Source organism: Chiloscyllium plagiosum, unplaced genomic scaffold (assembly GCF_037043375.1).
Source record: "Chiloscyllium plagiosum isolate Xiang-an unplaced genomic scaffold, Cpla_swu_hap1 HiC_scaffold_3, whole genome shotgun sequence".
Taxonomy (NCBI): domain Eukaryota; kingdom Metazoa; phylum Chordata; class Chondrichthyes; order Orectolobiformes; family Hemiscylliidae; genus Chiloscyllium; species Chiloscyllium plagiosum.
Genome location: NW_028270141.1, coordinates 40,417,659 through 40,442,973, shown reverse-complemented (window position 1 = coordinate 40,442,973; position 25,315 = coordinate 40,417,659). Strand labels below are relative to the sequence as shown.

Genomic DNA, 25,315 nt, shown 5'->3' with positions numbered 1-25,315 from the left:
GTATCAATGCGAACTTTATTTTTAGACGCCAAAGGTCTCCTATGAATTTTAAAAGATTATTTTTTTTTTAATTTCAAAAATATACTTTATTCTTAAAATAATTTGATGGTCTGTACAGTTGATCATGCCATACATACGTAAACATTTGCATACAGAGATCAGAATTTATCATTTGTATATACAGGTCTATACACTTATCAAATATATATGTTCATATATTTAGCTGAGGCATCAGCAAAGCCCAAAGACTGCGTGGGCCCCCTGTTCTTCTTAGACAGGCAGATGTTACATAGTGGTCTTTCCCCACCCCACCTTGGCGGCATCTGCCCCAAGCTTCAGCGCGTCCCTCAACACGTAGTCCTGGACCTTGGAACGTGCCAGTCTGCAACACTCAGTCAGGGTCAACTCGTTCAGCTGAAAGATCAGCAGGTTCCGGACCGCCCAGAGAGCGTCCTTCACCGAGTTGATGATCCTCCAGGCACAGTTGATGTTTGTCTCAGTGTGTGTCCCGGGGAACAGACCGTAGAGCACGGAGTCTCGCGTCACGGAGCTGCTCAGGACGAACCTCGACAAACACCACTGCATTCCTCTCCAGACGACTTCTGCATCGTCACATTCCAGAAGGAGGTGTGTGACAGTCTCGTCCCCCCACAGCCGCTTTGAGGGCAGCGTGCGGTGCGGGAGAGAATCCAGACATACATAAAGGATCTCACAGGCCAGCCAAGAGAACGCATACAACTCATATGCATACAACCCTTCTCTCTCCTTTTCTTTCCTTCTCTCTCTCTCCCTCTGCCATTCTCTCTCTCTCCCGCTCTCAGTCCTTCTCTCTCTCTCCCATCCTCCCCTTCTCTCTCTCTCACTCTCACCACCAGCCAAGCCATGTCTTGGTGCTTGTTGGAAAGTTCTGGCGATGAGGCATTCTGCCAAATGACTTTGACAGTCTGCTCAGGGAACCGCTCGATAGGATCCATCCTCTCCTTTTCCTGAAGGGTCTCAAGGACACTATGTGCTGACCACTTCCTGATGGACTTGTGGTCAAAGGTGTTTTTCTTCATAAACTTCTCCACAAAGGACAGGTAATACGGAACAGTCCAACTACTTGGAGCGTTCCACGGCAGCGAGGCCAGGCCCATCCTTCGCAACACCGGGGATAGGTTGAACCTCAGTGACACTTGGTGTTTGCGTACCGGGGATCCACGCACAGCTTGATGCAGCCACACACAAAGGTGGCCATCAGGGCGAGGGTGGCATTGGATGTATTTTTTCCCCCGTTGCCCAGATCTTTATACATCGAGTCTCTTCGGACCCAGTCCATCTTTGATCTCCACATAAATGGGTGACTGCAGCGGCACAGATTCTGGGAATAGGCCAGACCTGTGCCACGTATAACAGCAATGACAGTGCCTCATATCTGATGACCAGGCTTTTTCCCCACGATGGAGAGCGACAGTAGCTTCCATCTGCCCAGTTTCTGCCTCAAGAGTTTTTAAAATATCCAGGATTAGGTTAGGAAATCCGGTTGGCATGGACAAGTTGGACCAAAGGGTCTGTTTCCATGCTCTACATTTCTATGACTATGACTGTAATACTTACATATTAAGCGTAAATGCCTACAGTGCATTACCATCACAACATAGCTATTCGTGACTTTCAGGTCAGACAGCACCATCAAACAACTTAAAAATGTCGCATAAACATAGGGAGGATGCAACTCTCCAATGATTGGTGAGTCCAGAACCAAAGGTCACAGACTAAGGATACAATTGACAAGAAGGGAAACTTCTTCACCCAGAGAAGGGTGAGTCAGTGGAATTCTCTGCCACAGAGAGCAGTTGACGACAAAGCACTGAATGTTTTCAAGAAGTTAGATATAGCTCTCAAGGCTAATAGGATCAAAGGGTATTGGGAAAAAGCAGGGACAGGGTACTGAGTTGGATGATCAGCCATGAGCATTTTGAATGACCGAGAAAACTTGAATGGCCAAATGGCCATATTTCTAACTAACAAAATAATAGAAAACAATTAGAGATCCATGAGACAACCAAACACAGACACCAACATCCAGCCTGGTGTTACAACATGTCTGAATCTATAATCCAGTTATCCTGGACAAACATGAGTATTATTCAACATTTTACAACAGTGTCAGATGCATCAACTAGCATTTCAGTTCAGCACAAATCTTGCTGAGATCTAATCCATGCCTTTCTTAACCTAAGAACCAAAATAAATCCCAGTGTAAATGTGCAACAGGATGTGCAGGCTGAATCCCAGTCTCCACCGGCTACCCAATTCCTTACATACCAGAAAGGAGATCCTTGTTCAACAAATTGAAAGTATAAAATAGAGAGACCATTATTATAAATGGGTATAGCATGAGTTAATTTGTCAATTTGTAGTAAATTATGAGTAGCTCTGTGCTGCAAACATTTGTCAAGTATAAACTGAGACCATCTGTTCACAATTAAAATCAGGACCCATAACTAAGAGAAAGTACTTTTAAATCCTTTGATGAGAATTAATTAACCAGTCATTTGAAGCTATTTGATATGTCACCAGTTTACTGTGATTTAGGATTTTAAAACAGTGCTGAAGCAAACAAGAATTTCTTGACAAATAACAACATAAAAGCTTTCAGGCTTATTTTTTTAAATCAATGTTGAAATTTGTAAAGGTACAGGGCACAAAAATGTACAATCCAAGGAGAACTCAACTCTTACGTTGCCTCACACTTCATACACTGTGTTGCATTTGTCAAGAAACAAGATTTTTTTACCATAAAGGAGACAATGCAAACCATCAAGTCGATGTCCACTGTCTGTAAGAGCATATCAGTTATTCCCACTTTCCAAGCCTTTGCCACTCCAGCCATGCAAATGGATAATGTTCTTCAGACTTTTGTCCAATTCCCTTTTCAAAGCCACAAAATGAATTCATCATCATCAGTCTTCAGCAAAGCATTCCAAATTTAACCGCTGATTGTTTAAAATACACTACCTCACTTTGTTAATGGTTCTTCATCATACATCAGTCTCATCTGGTCCGACTGTTTCTTTCTATTCTGTCTTGATTCCTCGTGATTTTGAACACCGAATGTTTCCTTAAACTTCGAAGAAGGACAAGTAGAGTTTCTTCAATCTAGGTACATATCTTTGGGAACAATCTTGGTTTTTGTATTCCTAATAGTCTCCAATACCTTCGCATCCCTCCTGAAATGTGGTGCCCAGAACAGTATATAACATTCTAGTTGAGGCCAAATCATTGTCTTCCCGAGATTCACCGACTTTGTTTTTATGTTATAGACTTCTGTTTCTAAAGGTCATGATTTGCTCGCCTTTTTAACCAAATTTTCAAGCTGTCCTGCCACCTTCAATGATTTGTACACTTAACCTCACATCTTCTCTATTCTTGCAACCCTTTAGAAAGCACTTTTTTACTTTATACACTGAAAAGTCTGTGCCATTGTGCATCAAGATCTGGACAATATTCAGGCTGGGGAAGTTAAGTCGACAGTGCAACACATCAGGCAGCATTGGTCCATCTTCAAAAGAAAGAGAAATTAACCATTGCTGAAACTAATCATTCCCAAATCCTCACAGTCAACACCCTTGAGACTACAAATGAGCAAAAACCCAAGTGGCCAGTCATAAAAATGTTCTGGGAATTCTACATTTAATCACTCATCAACTCTCCAATGTCTGTCACCATTTAAGGCAGATAGGTAAAAAGTAGTTAAACGTTTGTTCAAAACTCTCCACTTAACCAAGTAAGTGCAACTTGAACAGCACACTAAATTAAACACCATCCAGGACAAAGCAACCACTTCAACCAACAATGCATCCTCCATCATAAACATTCCTTCCCTTCATACTGACACACAGTAGTCATGTTTTAGAGATGCCGGTGTTGGACTGGGGTGTACAAAGTTAAAAATCACAACACCAGGTTACAGTCCAACAGGTTTAATTAAACCTGTTCCAATTAAACCTGTTGGACGATAACCTGGTGTTGTGTGATCTTTAACTTTGCACACAGTTGTGTCATGTATAAGATGAACTGTAGAAAGGGTTGGTTTACAACACCTCTCAGCACATCCTTCTACATAATCGAGGTCACAAGAGCGGCAATAGCCTGGGAACACCACAATCTGCAGGTTGCCCTAAAAGTAACACATGATCCTGACTTGAAAATGTATCACCCTTCCTTCACTATCCTGGTGAAAAATTCTATAATTCCCTTCCTAATAGCACTGCAGTGCTTTGAGAAGATGGCTCCTCGCCACTTTCAAGTGCAGTTAGGGATGCAGTTTCCTGATGAAGGGCTTATGCCCGAAACGTCGATTCTCCTGCTCCTTGGATGCTGCCTGACCTGCTCTGCTTTCCAGCACCAACTCTCGACTCTGATCTCCAGCATCTATAATCCACACTTCCCCCCCCAGTTAGGGATGAGCACAAAATATCAGCCTTGTCTGGGATACAAAATTTTGTATTTAAAAAAACTACCATATATTTTAAAAAATTTACTTTCTTCCGATTGAACTGAATCAATTCACATCTGTTTGCATTAAATTCCACCAGCCACCTGTCTGCACATTTCACCAGTTCATTGAAATTGATCAATAATATCTGTTTAGTTCAGTTCACAATATTTCCAAGATATGTGCCTTCTACAAATGTACAAACTGTACCAAAGTTTAGTTCATTATTCTAGATCAAAACAAGTAGCAATCCTCATACTAAATCATACTGCTCAAACAGCAATCATTCATCATGACTCGGTTTCTTACATTCGGCCAAATTTGAATCCATCCTGCCCTTCATCCTTTTATTCCATGAGCTTCAATTTTGCGAGCAAGTCTGTTCTGCAACAATTTATCAAATTCCTTTTAAAAGTCTATAATATCAAATCAATAGCATGACTCTCATCAAAGCACTCTGGTCCCTCAAGATTTGCATGACTTGCCCTTAAAAAATCCATGTTGACTAACATTAATTATTCCATGCATGTATAAGTGACTTAATTTTTTGCCTGTTTATGGTTTCTAAAATTATTCCCAATTCAGTGGTAAAAGTGATTGGCCTGCAGTTGTAGAACTTATCTTTGAATCCTTTTGAACAAACGTTTAATTTTTAAAAAGTTCATACTGGGATGTGGGTGTGGCTGGCTGCAGCAGTGTTTGTTGCCCATCCCTAACTGCAGATGAAGTTTAATTCAGATAAATATGAGGTGCTGCAATTTGGGAAAGCAAATCTTAGCAGCACTTATACACTTAATGGTAAGGTCCTAGGGAGTGTTGCTGAACAAAGAGACCTTGGAGTGCAGGTTCATAACTCCTTGAAAGTAGAGTCGCGGGTAGATAGGATAGTGAAGAAGGCGTTTGGTATGCTTTCTTCTTTTGATCAGAGTATTGAGTACAGGAGTTGAGAGGTCATGTTGCGGCTGTACAGGACGTTGGTTAGGACACTTTTGGAATATTGCGTGCAATTCTGGTCTCGTTCCTATCGGAGGGATGTTGTGAAACTTGAAAGGGTTCAGAAAAGATTTACAAGGATGTTGCCAGGGTTGAAGGATTTGAGCTATAGGGAGAGGTTGAATGGCTAGGGCTGTTTTCCCCAGAGCGTCGGAGGCTGAGGGGTGACCCTTATAGAGGTTTATAAAATCATGAGGGGCATGGATAGGATAAATAGACAAAGTCTCTTCCCTGGGGTGGGGGAATCCAGAGCTAGAGGGCATAGGTTTTAAGTGAGAAGGGAAAGATATAAGAGAGTTGTAAGGGGCAACGTTTTCACGCAGAGGGTGGTACATGTATGGAATGAGCTGCCAGAGGAAGTGGTGGAGGCTAATACAATAGCAACATTTAAAAGGCATCTGGATATGAATAGGAAGGGTTTGGAGGGATATGGATCGGGTGCTGGCACGTGGGACTAGGTTGGGTTGGGATATCTGGTCGGCATGGACAAGTTGGACTGAAGGGTCTGTTTCCATATTGTTCTATGACTTTATGCCATCATGATCCAAATTCTGATTGTAGTGTGTTTCAGAAATTTGACAAAGCAGTGAACAGACTCTGAAGCCTTACAGACTCAATATCAAGTTCAACAATTTTAGAGCCTGAGTACCTTTTCCCATATCCTTACCCCAACCCCCAGACACCAGGCCTTGCAGGTCACATGGACTGTCACCACAAACAATCCATTGACAGCTAGTTATCTCCATGAGCAGCTATTCATTCTCCCAAGCTGACCTTTCCCCAACTGGTGTTTGCTCTCTCCCTCTCTCTCTCTCTTTCGGGACTCCATCTCCACCTGCCATTTGCTCCTACCCCACTCCATTATCAGCATATATACCAATGTTTTCTTTGATAAAATCAGTTCTGAAGGGTCACTGGACCCAAAACATTAACTCTGCTTTCACATAACAGATGCTGCCAGATTTGCTGAGTTTTTCCAGCAATTTCTGTTTTTGATTCATTTGTCCACATTTGAACCAAGGCTGTAATGAGGTAAGGAACCAAGTGGCCCTGTGAGAACCCAAACTGAGCAGTGAGCAGATTATTGTGAAGGTTTTGCAACTGTTGTTTTATAGCACTGTTGCTGATCTCTTCCATCACTTCAATGATGACCAAGAGTAAACAGAAAGACAAAATCTGTCAGGTTGGTCTTGTCCTCCATTTGGGTATGGGGCTTACCTGGGCATTTTTCCCCAACTGCCAGATACATTCCAGGGGATGTACTGCAACAGCATAATTGGATGTTTAATGATTTCTGGGGATCAGGTTTTCAGTCCTACTGCCAGAATACTGCCAGGGTTCACTGCCATTGCAATATCCAGCACCTTCATTGATTTTTGTCATAGAGTGACTCATACTAGCAATGATTTTCTCCCAGAAGTGAGAGAAGGAGAACTGTACCATCAGAAGATGCCAGTCTTTAGCCAGTTTGAGTCACTCCATGATGAACATCGATGAAGGTGCTGGTTATTGCAATGGCAGTGAACCCTGGTAATATTCTGAAAGTGGCTTCACCAATGTCCTGTACAGCCACAACATAGCACGCTAACTCCTATTTTCAATGCTCTGACCAATGAAGACAGGTGTGCCAAGTGCCTTCTTCACCACCATGTCTACCTGCGACTCAAATTTCAGGGAGCTATGCATCTACACCCCTAGGTCTCTCTGTTCGGTAACACATCCCAGGGGCCTACCATAAAATGTGTAAGTCCTATATGTTGTTGACTCTACCCTGAGCAGTGTGAACATTTTCTCTCTTTCACAATTTAATGAACATCCATTTGACTTCTCAATCGTTCCTTCACCATTAGCAACCTCTGCCTTTGGCTGTGGGCACCCTCCCTATTTGATCCCCTCATTCTTACTCCTCTTCTTTCTATAACATAAAAAGACAGCATTTTCTGGCAGCTTCAGTTCAGATCAAGAGTTAGATCAGACTCTAGACATTAACTGTTTGTTTCTCCACATAAGTTTCCTGATTTTTCTAACTTCATCCAGCACTGTGAACTACATTATCCATGCCACCTGCACATGAGCAGAGGGTCAGCAGCTTGTGTCTAACGGACATTTGATCTGCGGGGCTTGATGGGAGTTGTAGTTCTGATGAATGCTCACATGCTCGGCGGCAGTTGGTGGCCAACGATCGGGAGTTTGAATGTGAACACACGGAAGCCTCCGAGCGGCTGTCACATGGTGCAGCTGGAATTGTGGGTGCACTCTTGTAAATGCCTGGGGGAGGAGCGGAGTTTACAGACCCGCTCAATCAATACCCTCTCTCCATCAATATACCTACACCCTGTATAAACTCACTCACACCTCTCCATCAAACCCCTCCGCTAAAGGTTCTCCCCACAGTTAAACTCCTCCACACCAGTGCAAAGCTGTAAAACCTCTGGCAGCTGTAAAACTCCTGCAACATCAACTATTCAGACTGACATTCCCAGTTTTGTGGATCTGGACCATCTGGCTGTTCCCATCGCGATTCCCAGTTTTGGGAGCTGGACCAACCCAACTGTTCATATTGAGAATCCAATTTAGCCAGCTCGAACATCCAGGCTATTTGTACTGAGTATCACAGCATGTTTGGATAAAATTAAAAATAAACAACTGAATGATTGTACGTGGGCCTGATTGAATTTCAGTGCTGAGCTGGTTGAGCTTCAGAGAGTGAACTGAAGTCACTCCTCACAGACAGGCCTTCAGCTGTAGATAAAAGAGGCAGTGTGTCTGCACCATGAACACAGCACCAGGTCTCCCCAGACACCTCAGATAGATCCACACTATAGCTGGGTGTGTAACTTCCCGCTGCAGAGCTAGAAATAGACAGGGAGGGGCAGTTTGTTAGTTGGGCAGCAGCATATATCTCTAATTCACCACAATCCCCAGAACCAAGGTGGAACAGGATGGGAAATCAGGTAAATATTCTCTCTCTTGTTTTATAATGGGCTTACAAAACCATTTTACCAATTATAGGGAACAGAGAGTACAGTGAGTGAGGAATTTAAAAGATGTTGGTAAAATAAACGCATTCAGAACGAAAATACTGATGATGGAGATCTCAATTAAAAACAAAGTGCTACTCAGCTGGTCTGGCAGGTCTGTGGGCAAACTGATCTAGAATTCCAAAGGAGCCAGCTCAACTCTCTGGGGATGGGAGCTTAAATGTTAGAAGGTTAGATGGTGAAACGCGAATATAATTTCCCAGAAGTCAGAAAATAAAAGCTAGTCCCAGTAATGGTGACAATGAAACAATCATCAGGAAGCATGACTGAACAGGTTCAATTAATGTCTTTTAAGAACAGAAATTTGCCATCCTCGTGGTGTGGCCTAGATGCGACTCCAACCCAACAGCAAGTTGATAAGCTCATGAGGATGATGTGAACGAGCAATTGCCTTCTGTCTTCATGAGAAAACAAAAATAGCCAGAAACCAGGAGAATGTCACACTTGTCCTGCAGCAAATGGAATAAATATTCAGAATTTTATTGTTGACTCGTGGGAGGTGGGCCTCGTTGATGGGCCAACATTTTAACATCCGCAGTTGGGCTTGAGGAAGTACTAATAAGCTGCCATCTTGAAGTGATGCAGTTCATCTTCTGCAGATTGATCCACAATGCCATTAGGAAGGAAAGTCCAGGCTTTTGGCCTAACAACACTGAAGGGATGGTGATGTATTTCCAAGTCAGGATGTGACTTGCTTGGAGGTTAACTTGCAGAGGAGCAGTGCTCCCATGGATATTCTGCCCTTGTCCTTCACAACAGCAGTAGTCATAGGTTGGAAGGCACTAAGGAGCTTTGATAAATTTCTGCAGTGCAACTTGTAGATAGTACAAACTGCTACTACTGAGCACCAATGGTGGTGGGAGTATATGTTTGTGGATGTAGGCTGCTTTGTCCTAGATACTGCCAAGCATTGATTATTGTTGGAGATGCACCCATCCAGGCAAGTGTGGAGTATTTCATCACACTCCTGACCTGTGATGTGTAGATGATGGACAGAAGTTTGGGAGTCAGGTGGTGAATTACCCGATTCAAGATTCCCTGCCTCTGATCCCTACTCTTGTAGCCACTGTACCATGTGCCTCAACCAGTTCAATTTCTCATCAATGGTAACCCCAGACAATTTCTATCTAGATGCCTTAATATTTCTTCCCTAATAATAGACTCAAGCATCTTCCCCACTACAGACATTAAGTTAACCAGTTTATAATTCTCCACCTTTTGTCTACTTCCCTTTTTAAAGGGTGGTATCAAATTTGCTGTTTTCCAATCTGCTAGAACTGCTCAGAGTCCAGCGAATTTTGGAAAATTACCACAAGTGCACTTGCTATTTTTCCCGCCATCTCTTATAATACCCTGGGAATGCATTCCATCAGGGCCAGGAGACTAGTCTATCCTTTGCTCCATTAGCTTGTCCAATGCTATCTCTTCTGTAATAATGATTATTTCCAAGTCCTCTCCTACCTCTGTCTTTATGTCAATTACTGGCATGTTATTCATGGCATCCACGGTGAAGACCAACACAAAATACCGATTCAATGCCTCAGCCATTTTCCATATGGTTATATTATCATTTATTGGCCATTGCTTAGCATTTGTCTGGCACAAATGTTACTTGCCATTTCTCAGCATATGCCTGTGAATTATTATGTTGCATTTGGACATAGACTGCTCAAGTAACTGAGGAGTCATGAATAGTATTAAACATTGGATAATCATCAGTAAACATGTCCCCTTCTAGCCTTATTAATGAGGGACAGTTACTGATGAAGTAGATGAAGATGGTTGCGCCTAGGACTCTCCTCTGTGGAACTAGGGCTCTCGTGGTATAGTGGTAGTGCCTCTCCCTCTGAGCTAGTTCAACTCACACCCACTACAGGGCTGTCTCATAACATCTATGGACAGGCTGGTTAAAAATACTTATCCTGAGGAAGTCCTGAGGGATGTCCTGGAGCTGAGTTGACCAACCTCCGTATCATGATAAGCATCCGATGTACATTGTCCTCGATACCAGATACACTAGTTCATGTTTGAGGTCAGAGCATTGAATATTTTCAAGTGGGAGTTAAATATAGTTCTTAGAGCTAAAGGGATCAAAAGATATGAAGAGGAAGTGGGAACAGGACACTGAGCTGAATGACCAATCATCATTATATTGAAGGGCAGAGCAGACATGAATGGCCAAATGTCAAGATTAGAGTGGAGCTGGAAAAGCACAGCAGGTCAGGCAGCATTCAAGGAGCAGAAAAATTGACGTTTCAGGCAGGAGCCCTTCATCAGGAATGCGGCTGGGAGCCTCCGGGGTGAAGAGATAAAAAAAAGGAGGGAGTGGGGCTAGGGAGAAGGTAGCTAAGAGTGCAATAGGTGGATGAAGGTGGGGATAAAGGTGATAGGTGGGAGAGGAGGGTGGAGCGGATAGGTGGGAAGGAAGATTGGCAGGTAGGACGATTGGCAGGTAGGACAGGTCATGAGGATGGTGCTGAGCTGGCAGATTGGAACTGGGGTAAGGTCGGGGGAGGGGAAATGAGGAAACTGGTGAAGTCCACAATGATGCCCTAGAGTTGAAGTGTTTTGAGGTGGAAGATGAGACATTCTTCCTCCATGCGTCGGGCAGTGATGGAGTGGTGGTGGAGGAGGCCCAGGAGGCCCAGGCCCTGCATCTCCTTGGCAGAGTGGGAAGGGAAAGTTGAAAAGTTCGGCCATGGGGTGGTGGGGTTGATTGGTCCAGGTGTCCTGCTGTTCTGTGAGAAGGCATCAGTCTCCCCAATGTAAAGGAGACTGCATCGGGAGCAATGGCTACAACAAATCAGGATCTGGACCAGATGGGCCAATGGGCTGAGAAGTGGCAGATGGAGTTTAATTCAGATAAATGTGAGGTGTTGCATTTTGGGAAAGCAAATCTTAGCAGGACTTATACACTTAATGGTAAGGTCCTAGGGAGTGTTGCTGAACAAAGAGACCTTGGAGTGCAGGTTCATAGCTCCTTGAAAGTGGAGTCGCAGGTAGATAGGATAGTGAAGAAAGCATTTGGTATGCTTTCCTTTATTGGTCAGATTATTGAGTACAGGAGTTGGGAGGTCATGTTGCGGTTGTACAGGACATTGGTTAGGCCACTGTTGGAATATTGCGTGCAATTCTGGTCTCCTTCCTATCGGGAAGATGTTGTGAAACTTGAAAGGGTTCAGAAAAGATTTACAAGGATATTGCCAGGGTTGGAGGATCTGAGCTACAGACTGGGGCTGAACAGGCTGGCGCTGTTTTCCCTGGAGCGTCGGAGGCTGAGGGGTGACTTTATAGAGATTTACAAAATTATGAGGGGCATGGATGGGATAAATAGACAAAGTCTTTTCTCTGGGGTCGGGGAGTCCAGAACTAGAGGGCATAGGTTTAGGGTGAGAGGGGAAAGATATAAAAGAGACCTAAGGGGTAACTTTTTCACGCAGAGGGTGGTACGTGTATGGAATAAGCTGCCAGAGGATGTGGAGGAGGCTGGTACAATTGCAACATTTAAGAGGCATTTGGATGGGTATATGAATAGGAAGGGATTGGAGGGACATGGGCCGGGTGCTGGCAGGTGGGACTTGATTGGGTTGGGATATCTGGTCAGCATGGACGGGTTGGATCGAAGAGTCTGTTTCCATGCTGTACATCTCTATGACTCTAAATAACATTGGTGGATGTGCAGGTGAAACGTTGATGGATGTGGAAGGCTCCTTTGGGGTCCTGGATGGAGATGGCGGGGGGAGGGGAGAAGAGAAGGTGTGGACACAGGTTTTTCAATTCCTGCAGTAGCAGGGGAAGGTGCCAGGAGGGGAGAGTAGGTTGTTGGGGAAGGCGTGGACCTGACCAGGTAGTCACAGAGAGAACGGTCTTTGCAGACAGCGGATAAAGATGGGGAGGGAAACATATCCCTGGTGGTAGGGTCCATTTGTAGGTGGAGAAATGTTGGCAGATGATGCAGTTTGTGCAGAGCTTGGTGAGGTGGACGGTGAGGACTGGGGCATTCTGTCCTTGTTGGAGTTGGAGGGCTGCAGTTGGAGGGCGGAGGTGCGGGACGTGGATGAAATGCGTTGGAGGGCATCTTCAACCACGTGGGAGGGTAAATTACGGTCTTTAAAGGAGGAGGCCATTTAGTGTGTTCTGTGGTGGAACTGGTCCTCCTGGGAGCAAATATGGCGCTGGCGGAGGAATTGGGAATACGGAATAGCATTTTTGCAGTAGGCAGAGTGGGAAGAGGTGTAATCCAGGTAGCTGTGGGAGTCAGTGGGTTTGTAAAAAATGTCAGTGTTGAGTCAGTTGTCGTTGATGGAGATGGAGGTCCAGGAGGGGAGGGAGGTGTCAGAGATGGTCCAGGTGAATTTAAGGTCAGGGTGGAATGTGTTGGTGAAGTTGATGAGCTCTTCAACCTCCTCATGGGAGCACAAGGTGACGCCGATGTAGTCATCAATGTAGCGGAGGAAGAGGTGAGGAGTGGTGCCGGTGTAACTACGGAAGATGGACTGTTCTACGGAGCCAAAGAGACAGGCATAGTTGGGGTCCATGCAGGTGCCCATGGCTACTCCTTTCATCGGAGGAAGTGGGAGGATTCAAAGGAGAAACTGTTAAGGGTGAGGACCAGTTCAGCCCAATGAATGAGTGTGTCAGCGGAAGGGTACTGGTGGGGACGTTGGGAGAGGAAGAAATGGAGGGCTTGGAGGCCCTGGTCATGGCAGATGGAGGTGTAGAGAGATTGGATGTCCATGGTGAAGATGAGGCTTTGGGGTCCGGGGAAACGGAAGTCTTGGAGCTGGTGTCTCGAACGTACGTGGGTCATTCCTGGACTAAGGGGGATAGGACGGTATCAAGGTATGGTAGAGATGAGTTTGGTGGGGCAGGAGCAGGCTGAGATAATGGGTCAGATGGGGTGGTCAGGCTTGTGGATCTTGGGAAGGAGGTAGAATTGGGCAGTGCGGGGTTCCCGAACTATGAGGTTGGAAGCTGTGGGTGAGAGATCTCCTGAGGTGATGAGGTTGTATATGGTCTGGGACATTGACATTTTTTTTTTTTTACAAACCCACCAACTCCCACAGCTACCTGGATTACACCTTTTCCCACCCTGCCTCCTGCAAAAATGTTATTCCGTATTCCCAATTCCTTCCAACACGTCCACACCCGGACATGCGCCCCCAAACCCCACCCCACCAACCTCCACATAAACCGCATAATCCGCCGACATTTCTTGCAACTAGAAATGGACCCCACCACCAGGGATATATCTCCCTCACCACCCTTATCCGCTTCCCGCAAAGACCGTTCCCTCCATGACTACCTGGTCAGGTCCATGCGCACCCACCCCTCCCTCCCGGCACCTTCTCCTACTACCACAGGAATTGCAAAACCTGTGCCCACACCTCCCCCTCTCACCTCCATCCTCGGCCCCAAAGGAGCCTTCCACATCCACCAATGTTTCACCTGCATTTCCACAAATGTCATTTTTGTATCCGTTGCTCCCGATGCAGTCTCCTTTACATTGGTTAGACTGGACACCTTTTCGCAGAGTGCTTTAGGGAACATCTCCAGGAACCTGCACCAATCAACCCCACCGCCCTGTAGCCAAACATTTCAACTCCCCCTCGCACTCTGCCAAGGAGATGTAGGTCCTGGGCCTCCTTCACCACCACTCCCTCACTGCTCAACGCCTGGAGGAAGAACGCGACATCTTCCACCTCAGAACACTTCAGGTCATTAAATGTGGACTTCACCAATTTCCTCATTTTCCCTTCCCCAACCCTACCAAGGTCCAACCTGCCAGCTCAGCACCATCCTCATGACCTGTCTTACCTGCCAATCTTCCTTCCCACCTATCCGCTCCAACCTCCTCTCCAACCTATCACCTTCATCCCCACCTCCATCCACCTAATGTACTCTTAGCTACTTCTCCCCAGCCCCACATCAACCCCCCCTCCACCCAGGAGGCTCCCAGCCTCATTCCTAATGAAGGGCTCCTGCCCGAAACATTGATTTTCCTGCTCCTCAGATGCTGCCTGACCTGCTGTGCTTTTCCTGCACCACTCTAATCTTGCCTCTGATCTCCAGCATCTGCAGTCCTCACTTTCACCCTATGAACAGCCAAATGGCCTACTCTGCTCCTATTTTCTATGTTTGAGCCTAGTCTTATGCAATGATATGCTAGGCTCCCACATCACTGAGGAAGGGGATAATCGTAAAGCCTCCTCCTCCAATAAGTTGTTTAACTTACCACCACTATTACTCAATATAGCAGGACTTAGATCTGATCTGATCTGATCGATCAGTTGCAATATTTGTAATTTGCCAGTTCTCTGGGACCGTAGCTATATCTGAGGAGGATTGGAAAATTATGGCTTATGGCTTCAGAATTTCCTTTCCAACTTCCTTTGGTATCCAGTGCATGGACAGGATAAATAGACATGGGCTTTTCTCTGGGATGAGGGAGTCCAGAATTAGAAGACATAGGTTTAGAGTGAGAGAGGAAAGATATAAAAGAGAACTGAGGGGCAATTCTTTCACGCAGAGGGTGGTACATGTACGGAATGAGGTGCCAGAGGAAGTGGTGGAGGCTACTAATTATTGCAACATTTAAAAGGCATCTGGATGCATGTATGAATAGGAACAGTTTAGAGGGATATGGGCCCAGTGCTGGCAGATGGGACTAGATTGGGTTGGAATATCTGGTTGCCATGGACGAGTTGGACCAAAGGGTCTGTTTCCATGCTGTACATCTCTATGACTCTATCTCTCTCCCTCTTTCCGCCTCTCTCTCACTCGCGCACGCATTCTCTCTCTGTCTCGTTCTCTCTCACGTGCGTGCTCTCTCACACGCGCTCTCTCTCTCATGAAATGAGCTGCCAGAGACTGGTACAATTACATCCATCCAGATGCCTTTCAAATGTTGTATGAATAGGAAGGAAAGGGTTTAGAGGGGTATGAGCTAATTGCTGGCAAGTGGAACCGGATTAGTTTAGGATATCTGGTCAGCATGGACAAGTTGTACCAAAGGGTCAATTTCCGTGCTGTACATCTCTATGATTCCATTTCATCCGGTCCTGATATAATTTAAATACAATCACCTTTTCTGCAGCCTCTTAATTTTTGACCATGCTAGAGAAACCTATTCAATACCTCAGCCAAACCCTCAGCCTTCTTGTATTTGTTTCCTTTTTAATCCTTAATCTGCCCCACTTCACCTCTTTTATCCTTTTATTATTTACATCCCTTTGATGTTAGTTGCCAGTATTGTTTAATAATCCATCTTTGCTTCTTACTTTATTTTCCTTTCCTTGGAAGTTTCAATATTCAATGTATACATATACCTATATACCTACATGTAAAGATTTTTTGTTTTAAAAATGTCAGTACAATGTGATCTTTTGGTTTGGGTTCAGCCAGGGCTAATCAGCTTATGACGCCACTCCAAAGAAGGGTGTAGGATCTTGCAATGCTCCATTTGGTTATGTTTCCAACATTTTCAGTGATTACATTTAACAACAGATCAGTATTTTAGCTGAGTAGACCATGAGGAATCTTAATGAAAATGGAGCCATTGCAAAATAGTCAAAGGCATTCAGGACTCCTCAGATACTGAAGCAGTCAGTGTCCATATCCATCAGGACCTAAACAACATAGAAGCTAGGACTGATAGGTGGCATGTAACATTTGTGCTCCACAAGTACTGAGATATTTTTCACAAGACAGAATTTGATCATCTCCCTTTGTTCAAATGTCATTATTGCTGAATATGCCACTATCAATATTTTACAGTATAGTATTGACCACAGACTGAACTGGACCAATCATATAAATACTGTGGCTACATGAGCAGGTCAGATGGTATGAATCCTGCAGCAAATGAGTCACCTCCTTTGTCTCCGAAACTGTTGATATTGGAAGACTAACACCACATGCTCTCAAAATGCTGAAAATCAGCACGTTTCTCGCTGATATGAGAACAGTGTGCAGATTATGATATCTCCCTCAAAACATCATATTATTCCCTGAACATGGATTACAAACAGAATGCCCCCAAGATTCTGCTAGAGTTAACCATCAGCAGTGGCAATATCACCTCTAAGATAGTCGACTGTGGATTTGAATCCCACTCCAGAGACATGAGCACAAAATGGCAGCTAATTCTTTCAGTGCAGTATGGAAGGCGTGTTTCACTGTCAGAGAGGACAATTTTTGGAAGACATGCTAAACTGAAGTCCTTCTCCCTCTCAAGAGTATTTGAAAATTTCAGAGTCATTTCTGGTATACTAAGTCAATATTTATCTCACACTTGTATCATATTATCTGGTCATCATCTTATTGTAGGATCTTGCAATGCTCCATTTGGCTATGTTTCCTACATTTCCAGTGATTACATTTTAAAACTCATTAATGACTGTAAAATGCCTTGCAGTTATCAAAGTTGCTTTATAACGCTAACCTGACTAAACAAAAAGTACTGTTCGATCCTGACCTTCTCTTAATTCACCCCAACAATAATCAAGTGCCCTTAAAAACATATTTGACATAACATTAAATAAATAATAAAAAATAGCCTTTCAAATTTTTTCTACCGTCTTTAGTCTGGTGAAATAGATGCTCCGTTTGATGTACATCCTATTTACAGGATATTGAAAATGGAGAAGAGTCTATAACAGTGGGCAATGTGCTCTGCCAGATACTTCAATCCCTTTTTCAAAAAATGTTTTCAAATGAGTGGACAATTCCATGCGAGACCCATTGCTTTATTTGTAATTAGTTCTGAAATATCTTTTGATCAGCTGTTCATTCCCAGGAATTTGCATCACCACATGTTTTGTATTATTATATCTTTTCATTGTATTTGCTAGACAATCTATTTCTGAGTCTGAGACAGAAGCCTTCATCACTCACTGCATTTTTCAGACACAAATTTATCTTCTACAATATTTTTTGCCGGTTGATTAGGTCATGGCTGATCTGAGCAGAAGCCATTTACTGGATTTTGCTCCATGTATCCAACGAAAACCTATCAATCTCAGCTTTGAAACATTCAATTGATCCTCAGCATCCACAATCTTTTGGGAGATGAGGAAGTGTGTTTCAGAATTCCACTAGTCTGTGTACATAACTGCTTCTTAATTGCATTCCAAAATAAACCGGCCTCTAATTTTAGGATTGAAGACATGCACTGAAGAAATGAAAGATAAAGACACATTAACAAAGACAATATGGACTATAAACATACAGAATGAGTCAGAGTAACAAAATAGAGTCACCAAGGTAGAAAGAAAGTCATAGAAAACTGAACAAATACTTGCAGAATGTGCATTTTTAAAGTTTCTTCTGATAAACACCACAAAAATATCAACTAGCTTAAAATAGAAGGTCAACACTTACTGAAAACATCCAGCTTACCTTTCCCATAGAAGTATTTACGATAATAGTATGCTCCAAGATCAATGTGCTCTATGATGTATCGCTTCACTTTCTCTCGATGGATTGCTTGATTCTCTCTTGGTACTTCTAATACTGACACACCTGCATTCGTGCAGTGAGAACTGAGTGAGGACTCAAAGGAGCAGCTTTCACTGCAAGTAAATGAACAGGAGTTAGCCCTGGAAAGTGCGATGCGTCTCTCCCCTTCCCCGCCAATCTCATTCCTGAAGTATGGGCATGCCAATGTCAAATTATTGCTTTTCCCATCTCCCTCATCAGAATCCAAATTCTCCTTTGAGTTTAATTCCTCTTTGCTGCCTGTTGGAGACTCACAGTTTGCAGAGTAGCCTCCTGGAATTGGATGCTGTGAAGCTGCGGATGCACCAGTGGTTGTGTTTTTTCTTTGCCCTACATTAGCTCTGTTTGCCATTGCTTCATTTATATTAAACAAAATGCTCTGTACATCATAGTGTGCAAAACACTTGTGACACATCCACAATTGGTTGCTTTTATCCAGTCTGTTCTCCTCCTGCTCGAAAGAGAACCTTAAAGCCTCATGTTCACTTTTTGCAGTTCTCAACTTTCTAAAAAGAGATGCCTCTATTGTTTCAGGTTTCAATCTCCGTTTGAATGGCTTATCGCTATCTTTGCAAAAAAAAAGTGGACTATCCACATAATCATATCCAGAAACTCTGACAAATTCAGCTCGGGAAATCTGAGTTGCTGCTTGTAGACTGGGTGACATTCTAGAATCACAGCGCAACAGATCACTAAGCCCAAGTGGGCCAGGGCTCCTCTGGTCCTCACTTTCACTTCTATATCCTCGAAGCATGGCAAAGAAACTGTCACCAGTTATACCCTGTCGGTCAATTGAAGAAGTGCTTCCATATTCGCGATGAAGAGCAGCACCCGTGTTTGGATTTACTGCATTCTGATCAAGAACATCTTCAGAATCTATATCACTGATCGTAACATCACTGTTGCTCCTCTGTCTTATCGGGTGAAGGCCCCTATGTGGAGATCTGGTGAAGAGATCGCCAAAAATATATCTCGCATCTGCAAATTCCAAATCCTCAGCAACATCCGGGTTCTCCTCAGGCAGACCCTCAACACTTTGGTCACTCTGTCCATTTTGACTACCTCTCATCATGGAAACATTTTCATAACTGGCCAATGACCTGCTATCCCATGTCATTAGGTTACTATTTGTTCCTTCTTTTGCAAATTCTTTCTTTGGAGGCCATTCAGAGATTCTTGCCCTCACACCCATCTTTGGCATGGCAGGTGTGCCATTAAGCTGACTGCTGCTGTCAGATTTGCACGGTGTACCAGAAGGAATTGGAGGCCCCATGTTACCATTAATGACTTTGTATTTTCTAGGAAAGAAATCATCGGACTGCATGCTTCTAGCAGACTCTATGGAGAATCCTGAAGCACCACTGGAATGCGATTGCTCTTCGTGTACGATCTTTTTGTCACTCATATCCATTGAGAAAACAAGCAAACATTCTAAATGAAAGATCAAGTCTACTTCATTACATTATGGTCAATTCTGTGAAGTGTTAGAAGCTGCCCAGGATGGAAGTAATCAGTTTACAAAAAAAAAATTGATCTATAATGGTTAGAACAGTTTAATTGAAAAAAACATCAGAATTCAGTGTACCATCTTCAATGATGGATCAGTAAAAGTTGCAGTCAGAGCTGTGCATCTTGCGCCCCTCTCATGTCAGTGTTCAGATCTTTACGCTGCATATTACTCATTGCCATCTAAACCTTCAGTGGACCAGCAGCTCAAAGTAAAGATGGTATAGCCAACAGATGCTTCAGTAAGTTTCAGAGATGGACTTTCGTTAAGAATCTAGATGGAAACAAAATCAAAATATAGATGCAATTAATAAGATTTCAGGTGTACCAAAATCGATGCAAGAATTTAAATAATAATAGAAAAAAGTCAAAGAATGCGGTCATTGAATTACGGACTAAAATTGAATGACAGCAAAATAAAAAAAAAGTTTCTATTTTGAAATTTTCTGTAATAGATGGGATGTCAAAGCATTTTGTTGTATACTCTTCAGGTTTGATAAAAGATTACCAAGTTTCAAAAGGGAGCAACAATTTATACTGCATAAGTAAAAGGTCCTCATTGGGTGACAAACCAACTGATTGGTCAAGGCATTGCCATGAAACGACTGTACTCCATTATTTTGCTTAATTCAAAGGAGCAATGCCTGAATATGTTCCTTTTTCATGCAAAGGATGTCCTTGCACATGAAAATATAAAAGTGTGCATGAGTCACATTGCAAACCCAATTGATAAGCTTAAATTAGAGACAAAAAAAAAACTGCAGATGCTGGAATCCAAAATAAACCAACAGGCGGCTGGAAGAACACAGCAAGCCAAGCAGCATCAGGAGGTGGAGAAGTCAACATTTTTGGGTATTAACTCTTCTTAAGGACTAGATGCCTGGTGGGTCCTAAAGGAGGGTGAATACACAAAACATCGACTTTTCCACCTCCTTCTGGCTTGCTATGTTCTTATAGCCTCCTGATAATTTTAAATTGTTTGTTAGTGTAATTCCTCATATACTCAGAATTATTCAGCAAGTAATGTCTGTTCAAGCAACCACAAATATGAGATACATTAGGAGGCTGCTTAATATAATTCAAACATGTCAACAACAGTCAATACAGGGCTTGGCGATTTCTCTAGATGCAGAGAAGGCAGTTGACTGTGTTTGGTGGCGGTATCTTTTTTATACTCTGGAGCGTTTTGGCTTGGATGAAGCCTTTATAAGATGGATAAAGGGTCTGTACAGTGACCTTCTCACTTCAGTCATCACCAATGGGGTATGATCAAGCAATTTTAACATTTTTAGGGACAACCGGCAGGACTGCTCCCTTTCACCATTGCTTTTTACATTGGTGGTTGAACTGTTGGTGGAGGCCATTCGTAGGGATTCTAATATATCAGCTCCAGAAATGTGGTCAAAATAACATAAGATTTTGTTGTACGTGGACAATGTCCTAATTTGTTTGTCAAATCCAGCAATTTCCAGCAAATGCATCAGCTCATTTGGCACCTTTTTGGGGTACAAGATTAATTTTGCAAAATCAGAGGCTATGCCTATCTCGGTCTTGAGGGAGAATTTTGATTTCCATTTAAGTGGTCACAGAGTGGTTTTATTATTTTGGGCATATTCATTATTCCAGTTCTTGATTGGTTGTTTAAAGCTAATTTTGTTCAATTATTCAACAAAATCAAACAAGACCTTCAAAGATGGGAGGCACTTCCGGTCGGATAGCGCTTATTAAGATGAATATTCTTCCTCGTTTGTTGTACCCTATATTGATGCTCCCCCTGATTTTTGATAAGCAAATGCTCAGGAGACTGAACAACTGGTTCAGCTCTTTTATTTGATATCGTTAGCGGCCCCTTATTAAATTGGCTAAACTGCAATGGTCTCACAGACCGGGGAGTGTGGATCTCCCTGACATTGAAAACCATCAACTAAGTTCGTTTTTATCTTACGAGAGCGATTGGGCTCGTGGGGACCCGCTTTCAATATGGTTAGATATCGAAACCTCCCACACAAGGTGCCCCTTACTAGCTTGCTGTTTTTGAACAGAATGAGGATAGTTAAGGAATATTGGCATAACCCAATAGTTATCAATACTGTTAAAGCATGGAGCGCAATTCGCCAGAGGGAAGGCAATATTGGCAAAACATTTTTTTTTACACTTATAGTAGGTATGCTGGGTTTTCAACAAGGGATGATGGATTCAGAACTCAAACATTGGGTAGTTAGGGGTGTGTCTTGCATGAGTAATTTACTTGAGGGAGACACAATGATGCCCTTTGATCAGTTAGCATGGAAATACGAGCCATCTAACAGTGGCCTCGCATTTTTTTCAAGTTAGGGATTTTGTTCAAAAAAAGACTACACTGTTGACTGATCCCTACAAATCGAACATAGAGAGGAGGATGCTCAGTGCTAAGAGTACACTTTGTCATCACTTTATATATCATCTTTTGGGAGTTGTCCCATCAGTTGAGTTCAATTGACTCTGCAGAGTGTGGGAGAGAGAGCGAGGCACTGAGGTCTCCTCAGAGGCATGGGAAGATATTTGGGAAAGTTCAAGAAAGATATCAATAGGAATCATGCTTTGCAGTTGGAGATTCTCCACAGGGTCCACCTGGCTCCAGATCATTTGTGAAAATTTAAACCAGGGGGTATCTTCAACATATGGAGACAGTGAGGTCTGCAGATGCTGGAGAACACAGTTGAGAGTGTGTTGATGGAAAAGGCAGCATCCAAGGATCATGAAAATCGACGTTGCAGGCCGGAGCTTCCTGATGAAGGGCTCTCTTACCCATAGTCTCTGGTGCATTGATAGACTTCAAACATACTGGAGTGCTGTGATGGATTTTCGGCAGTGTTCACTATAGAAAACGAAAATGTTGGCGAGAAATATACAGAGATACGTGCATCTAGACTAGAAGAGATTAAGGTTCACAAGGAAGAAGTATTAGAAATACTGCAGATTGTGAAAATTGACAAGTCCCCTGGGCCGGATGGGATCTATCCTAGGATCCTCTGGGAAGCAAGGGAAGAGATTGCTGAGCCTTCGGCATTGATCTTCAAATTATTATTGTCTACAGGAATAGTGCCTGAGGACTGGAGGATAGCAAATATGGTTCCCTTGTTCAAAAAGGGTAGTAGCGACAACCCTGGTAATTACAGACCAGTGAGTCTCACTTCAGTTGTTGGTAAAGTGTTGTAAAAGGTTATAAGAGATAGGATTTATAACCATCTAGAAAAGAATAATCTGATCAGGGACAGTCAGTTTTGTGAAGGGTAGGTCGTGCCTAATGAATCTTATTGAGTTTTTTGACAAAGTGACCAAACAGGAGATGAGAGTAAACTGGTTGATGTGGTGTATATGGATTTCAGCAAGGTGTTCGATAAGGTTCCCCACAGTAGGCTATTATACAAAATGCGGAGGAATGGGATTGTGGGAGACAGCAGTTCGGATTAGTAATTGGCTTTCTGAAAGGAAACAGAGGGTTGTAGTTGATGGAACATGTTCATCTTGGTCCAGTTACTAGCGGGGCGTACCGCAAGGGTCGGTGTTGGGTCCACTGCTGTTCGTCATTTTTATAAACGACCTGGATGAGGGCTTAGAAGGGAGGGTTAGTAAATTTGCGGACGACACTAAGGTCAGTGGAATTGTGGATAGTGACAAAGGATGTAATAGGTTGCAGAGAGACAGATAGGATGCCGAGCTGGGCTAAGAGGTGGCAAATGGAGTTTAATGTGGACAAGTGTGAGGTGATACACTTTGGATGGAGTAATCAGAATGCAAAGTACTGGGCTAATGGTAAGATTCTTGGGAGTGCAGATGAGCAGAGAGATCTTGGTGTCCATATACACAGATCCCTGAAAGTTGCCACCCAGATTGACAGGGTTGTTAAGAAGGCATACAGTGTTTTAGCCTTTATTAATAGAGGGATTGAGTTCTGGAACCAGGAAGTTATGGTACAGCTGTACAAAACTCTGGTATGGCCACACTTGGAGTATTGCGTACAATTTGGTCACCACATTATAAGAAGGATGTGGAAGCTTTGGAAAGGATGCAGAGGAGATTTAATAGGATGTTGCCTGGTATGGAAGGAATATCTTACGAGGAAAGGCTGAGGGCCTTGAGGCTGTTCTTGTTAGAGAGAAGAAGGTTGAGAGGTGACTTAATAGAGACATACAACATAATCAAAGGGTTAGATATGGTGGACAGGGAGAGCCTTTTTCCAAGTATAGAGATGGCAAACACGAGGGGACACAACATTAAAGTGAGGGGAGATAGGTATAAGACAGATGTCAGAGGTAGTTTCTTTACTCAGAGTAGTAAGGACATGGAATGCTTTGCCTGCAACGGTAGTAGATTTGCCAAGTTTAAGTGCATTTAAGTCATCATTGGACAGGCATATGGACGTACATGGAATAGTGTAGGTTGGATGGGCTTCAGATTAGTACGACAGGGCAGTGCAACATCGAGGGCCGAAGGGCTTGTACTGCGCTGAAATGTTATAAAAAAAAAGAAGAGAAAATGCAATGGAGGGGATTTTGGGTGTAAGGGTGGAGAAGGACCCAATCTCTCCCTCCTTTTTGACCTGCCCAGTGTGTTCCCTGTAGATGCGCATAAGAAAAAAAAACTTTTCAACGTCCTCACTTTCTGTGCAAGAAAGAATATCTTGTTAGGTTGGGTATCCGAAAATTCCTGGGCCTGTCAGGTTGGTGGCAGATTGTTTTGGAGCATATCTCCTTGGATTTTCTCACAAGTATGGTACACCACAAAAGTGAGAATTTCTACAAGACATGGCAGCCTTTTTTGGAATACGGGGACAGATTTTATCTGCTACACTAACAAGGGCTTTTGTATAACCATAACGATTGCGTTTTATAGTCCAATATCCAGAGGGGGGATCTGCGAACGTATGAATAGGTGAAAATTAATGCTCTCGATATTAGAGAATTAGTGTTTTGGTTGGCTGGGCTGTGTTATTATTATTTATTAGTTTGTTGTTAGTTATTATTTATTTAGTTAAGTAGTTGGGTTTTTTATTTGTTTTATATACATATTTATATATTTGTACATGAGGGCCGTTTGGGCTTTTAAAATTTCTTTGATATTTTAAAATATTTAATATTTCTCTGCAGGAAAATGGAGCATGTCCTGGAAATGTATCTTTTTGAAGTAAACATAAATATGAGGTCAATAGTACTCTCGTACATTCTCCATAGCAAAATTTTCAAGTATATTTTGACACGTGACGCAAGTGGGCTTCAAAACTACCTCTTATGACCCATACCACAGGAAGGAGGAGAGGCCCATGGGATCAAAACGTTTCAACGGCTACAAACAAATTAAAAAGATATGTTGACAAATAATGCCTAATAAAAGAAGAGTTGGAGAACTGGAAAGAATTTACTGTATATGTAAGGTAGCTGATGAACATCTAATCTTATATAACTGTGTATAGAAAAAGTGCCACCTGATACGACACAAAAGGCTAAAACCAGACCTGGTGACTAGGGGGTTTCAAAGAGAATCATGCAACTATTGAGGAAGTCTTGAGAGTAAATAAAATATGAAATAAATTCAGAAAAATGCATAATCCATTTTCCAGTCTTGAGTTGTTCAGAGATACAAAACTAGTGTTTTCTTGAAATGTGATTCTTCACATGCCAATCTTTTAGACGGTTATTCGAATATGGTGGGAAAAATAATAGATGTTGACCATGACCTTTGGGAAGCTATGAAAATAAATGCGATAGTTAAAAGTACCTTTGGCAGTAAAATATTGGTGTCAGCAGAAGCTGTAGAT

General features: G+C 43.0%; 1 protein-coding gene across 4 annotated transcripts in view; it reads right to left on the bottom strand.

Moving 5' to 3' along the window:
- The window catches only part of sipa1l2a (signal-induced proliferation-associated 1like 2, genome duplicate a), a 598,903-nt gene that overhangs the window by 380,847 nt on the left and 192,741 nt on the right, over positions 1-25,315 (bottom strand). For all 4 annotated transcript variants that reach the window (XM_087978567.1, XM_043680159.2, XM_043680179.2 and 1 more), the window contains exon 2: positions 17,914-19,792. In XM_087978567.1, coding sequence (XP_087834693.1) covers positions 17,914-19,423 — 1,510 coding nt within the window. In that variant the 5' untranslated portion in view covers positions 19,424-19,792. The remainder of the gene's footprint in view (positions 1-17,913; positions 19,793-25,315) is intronic.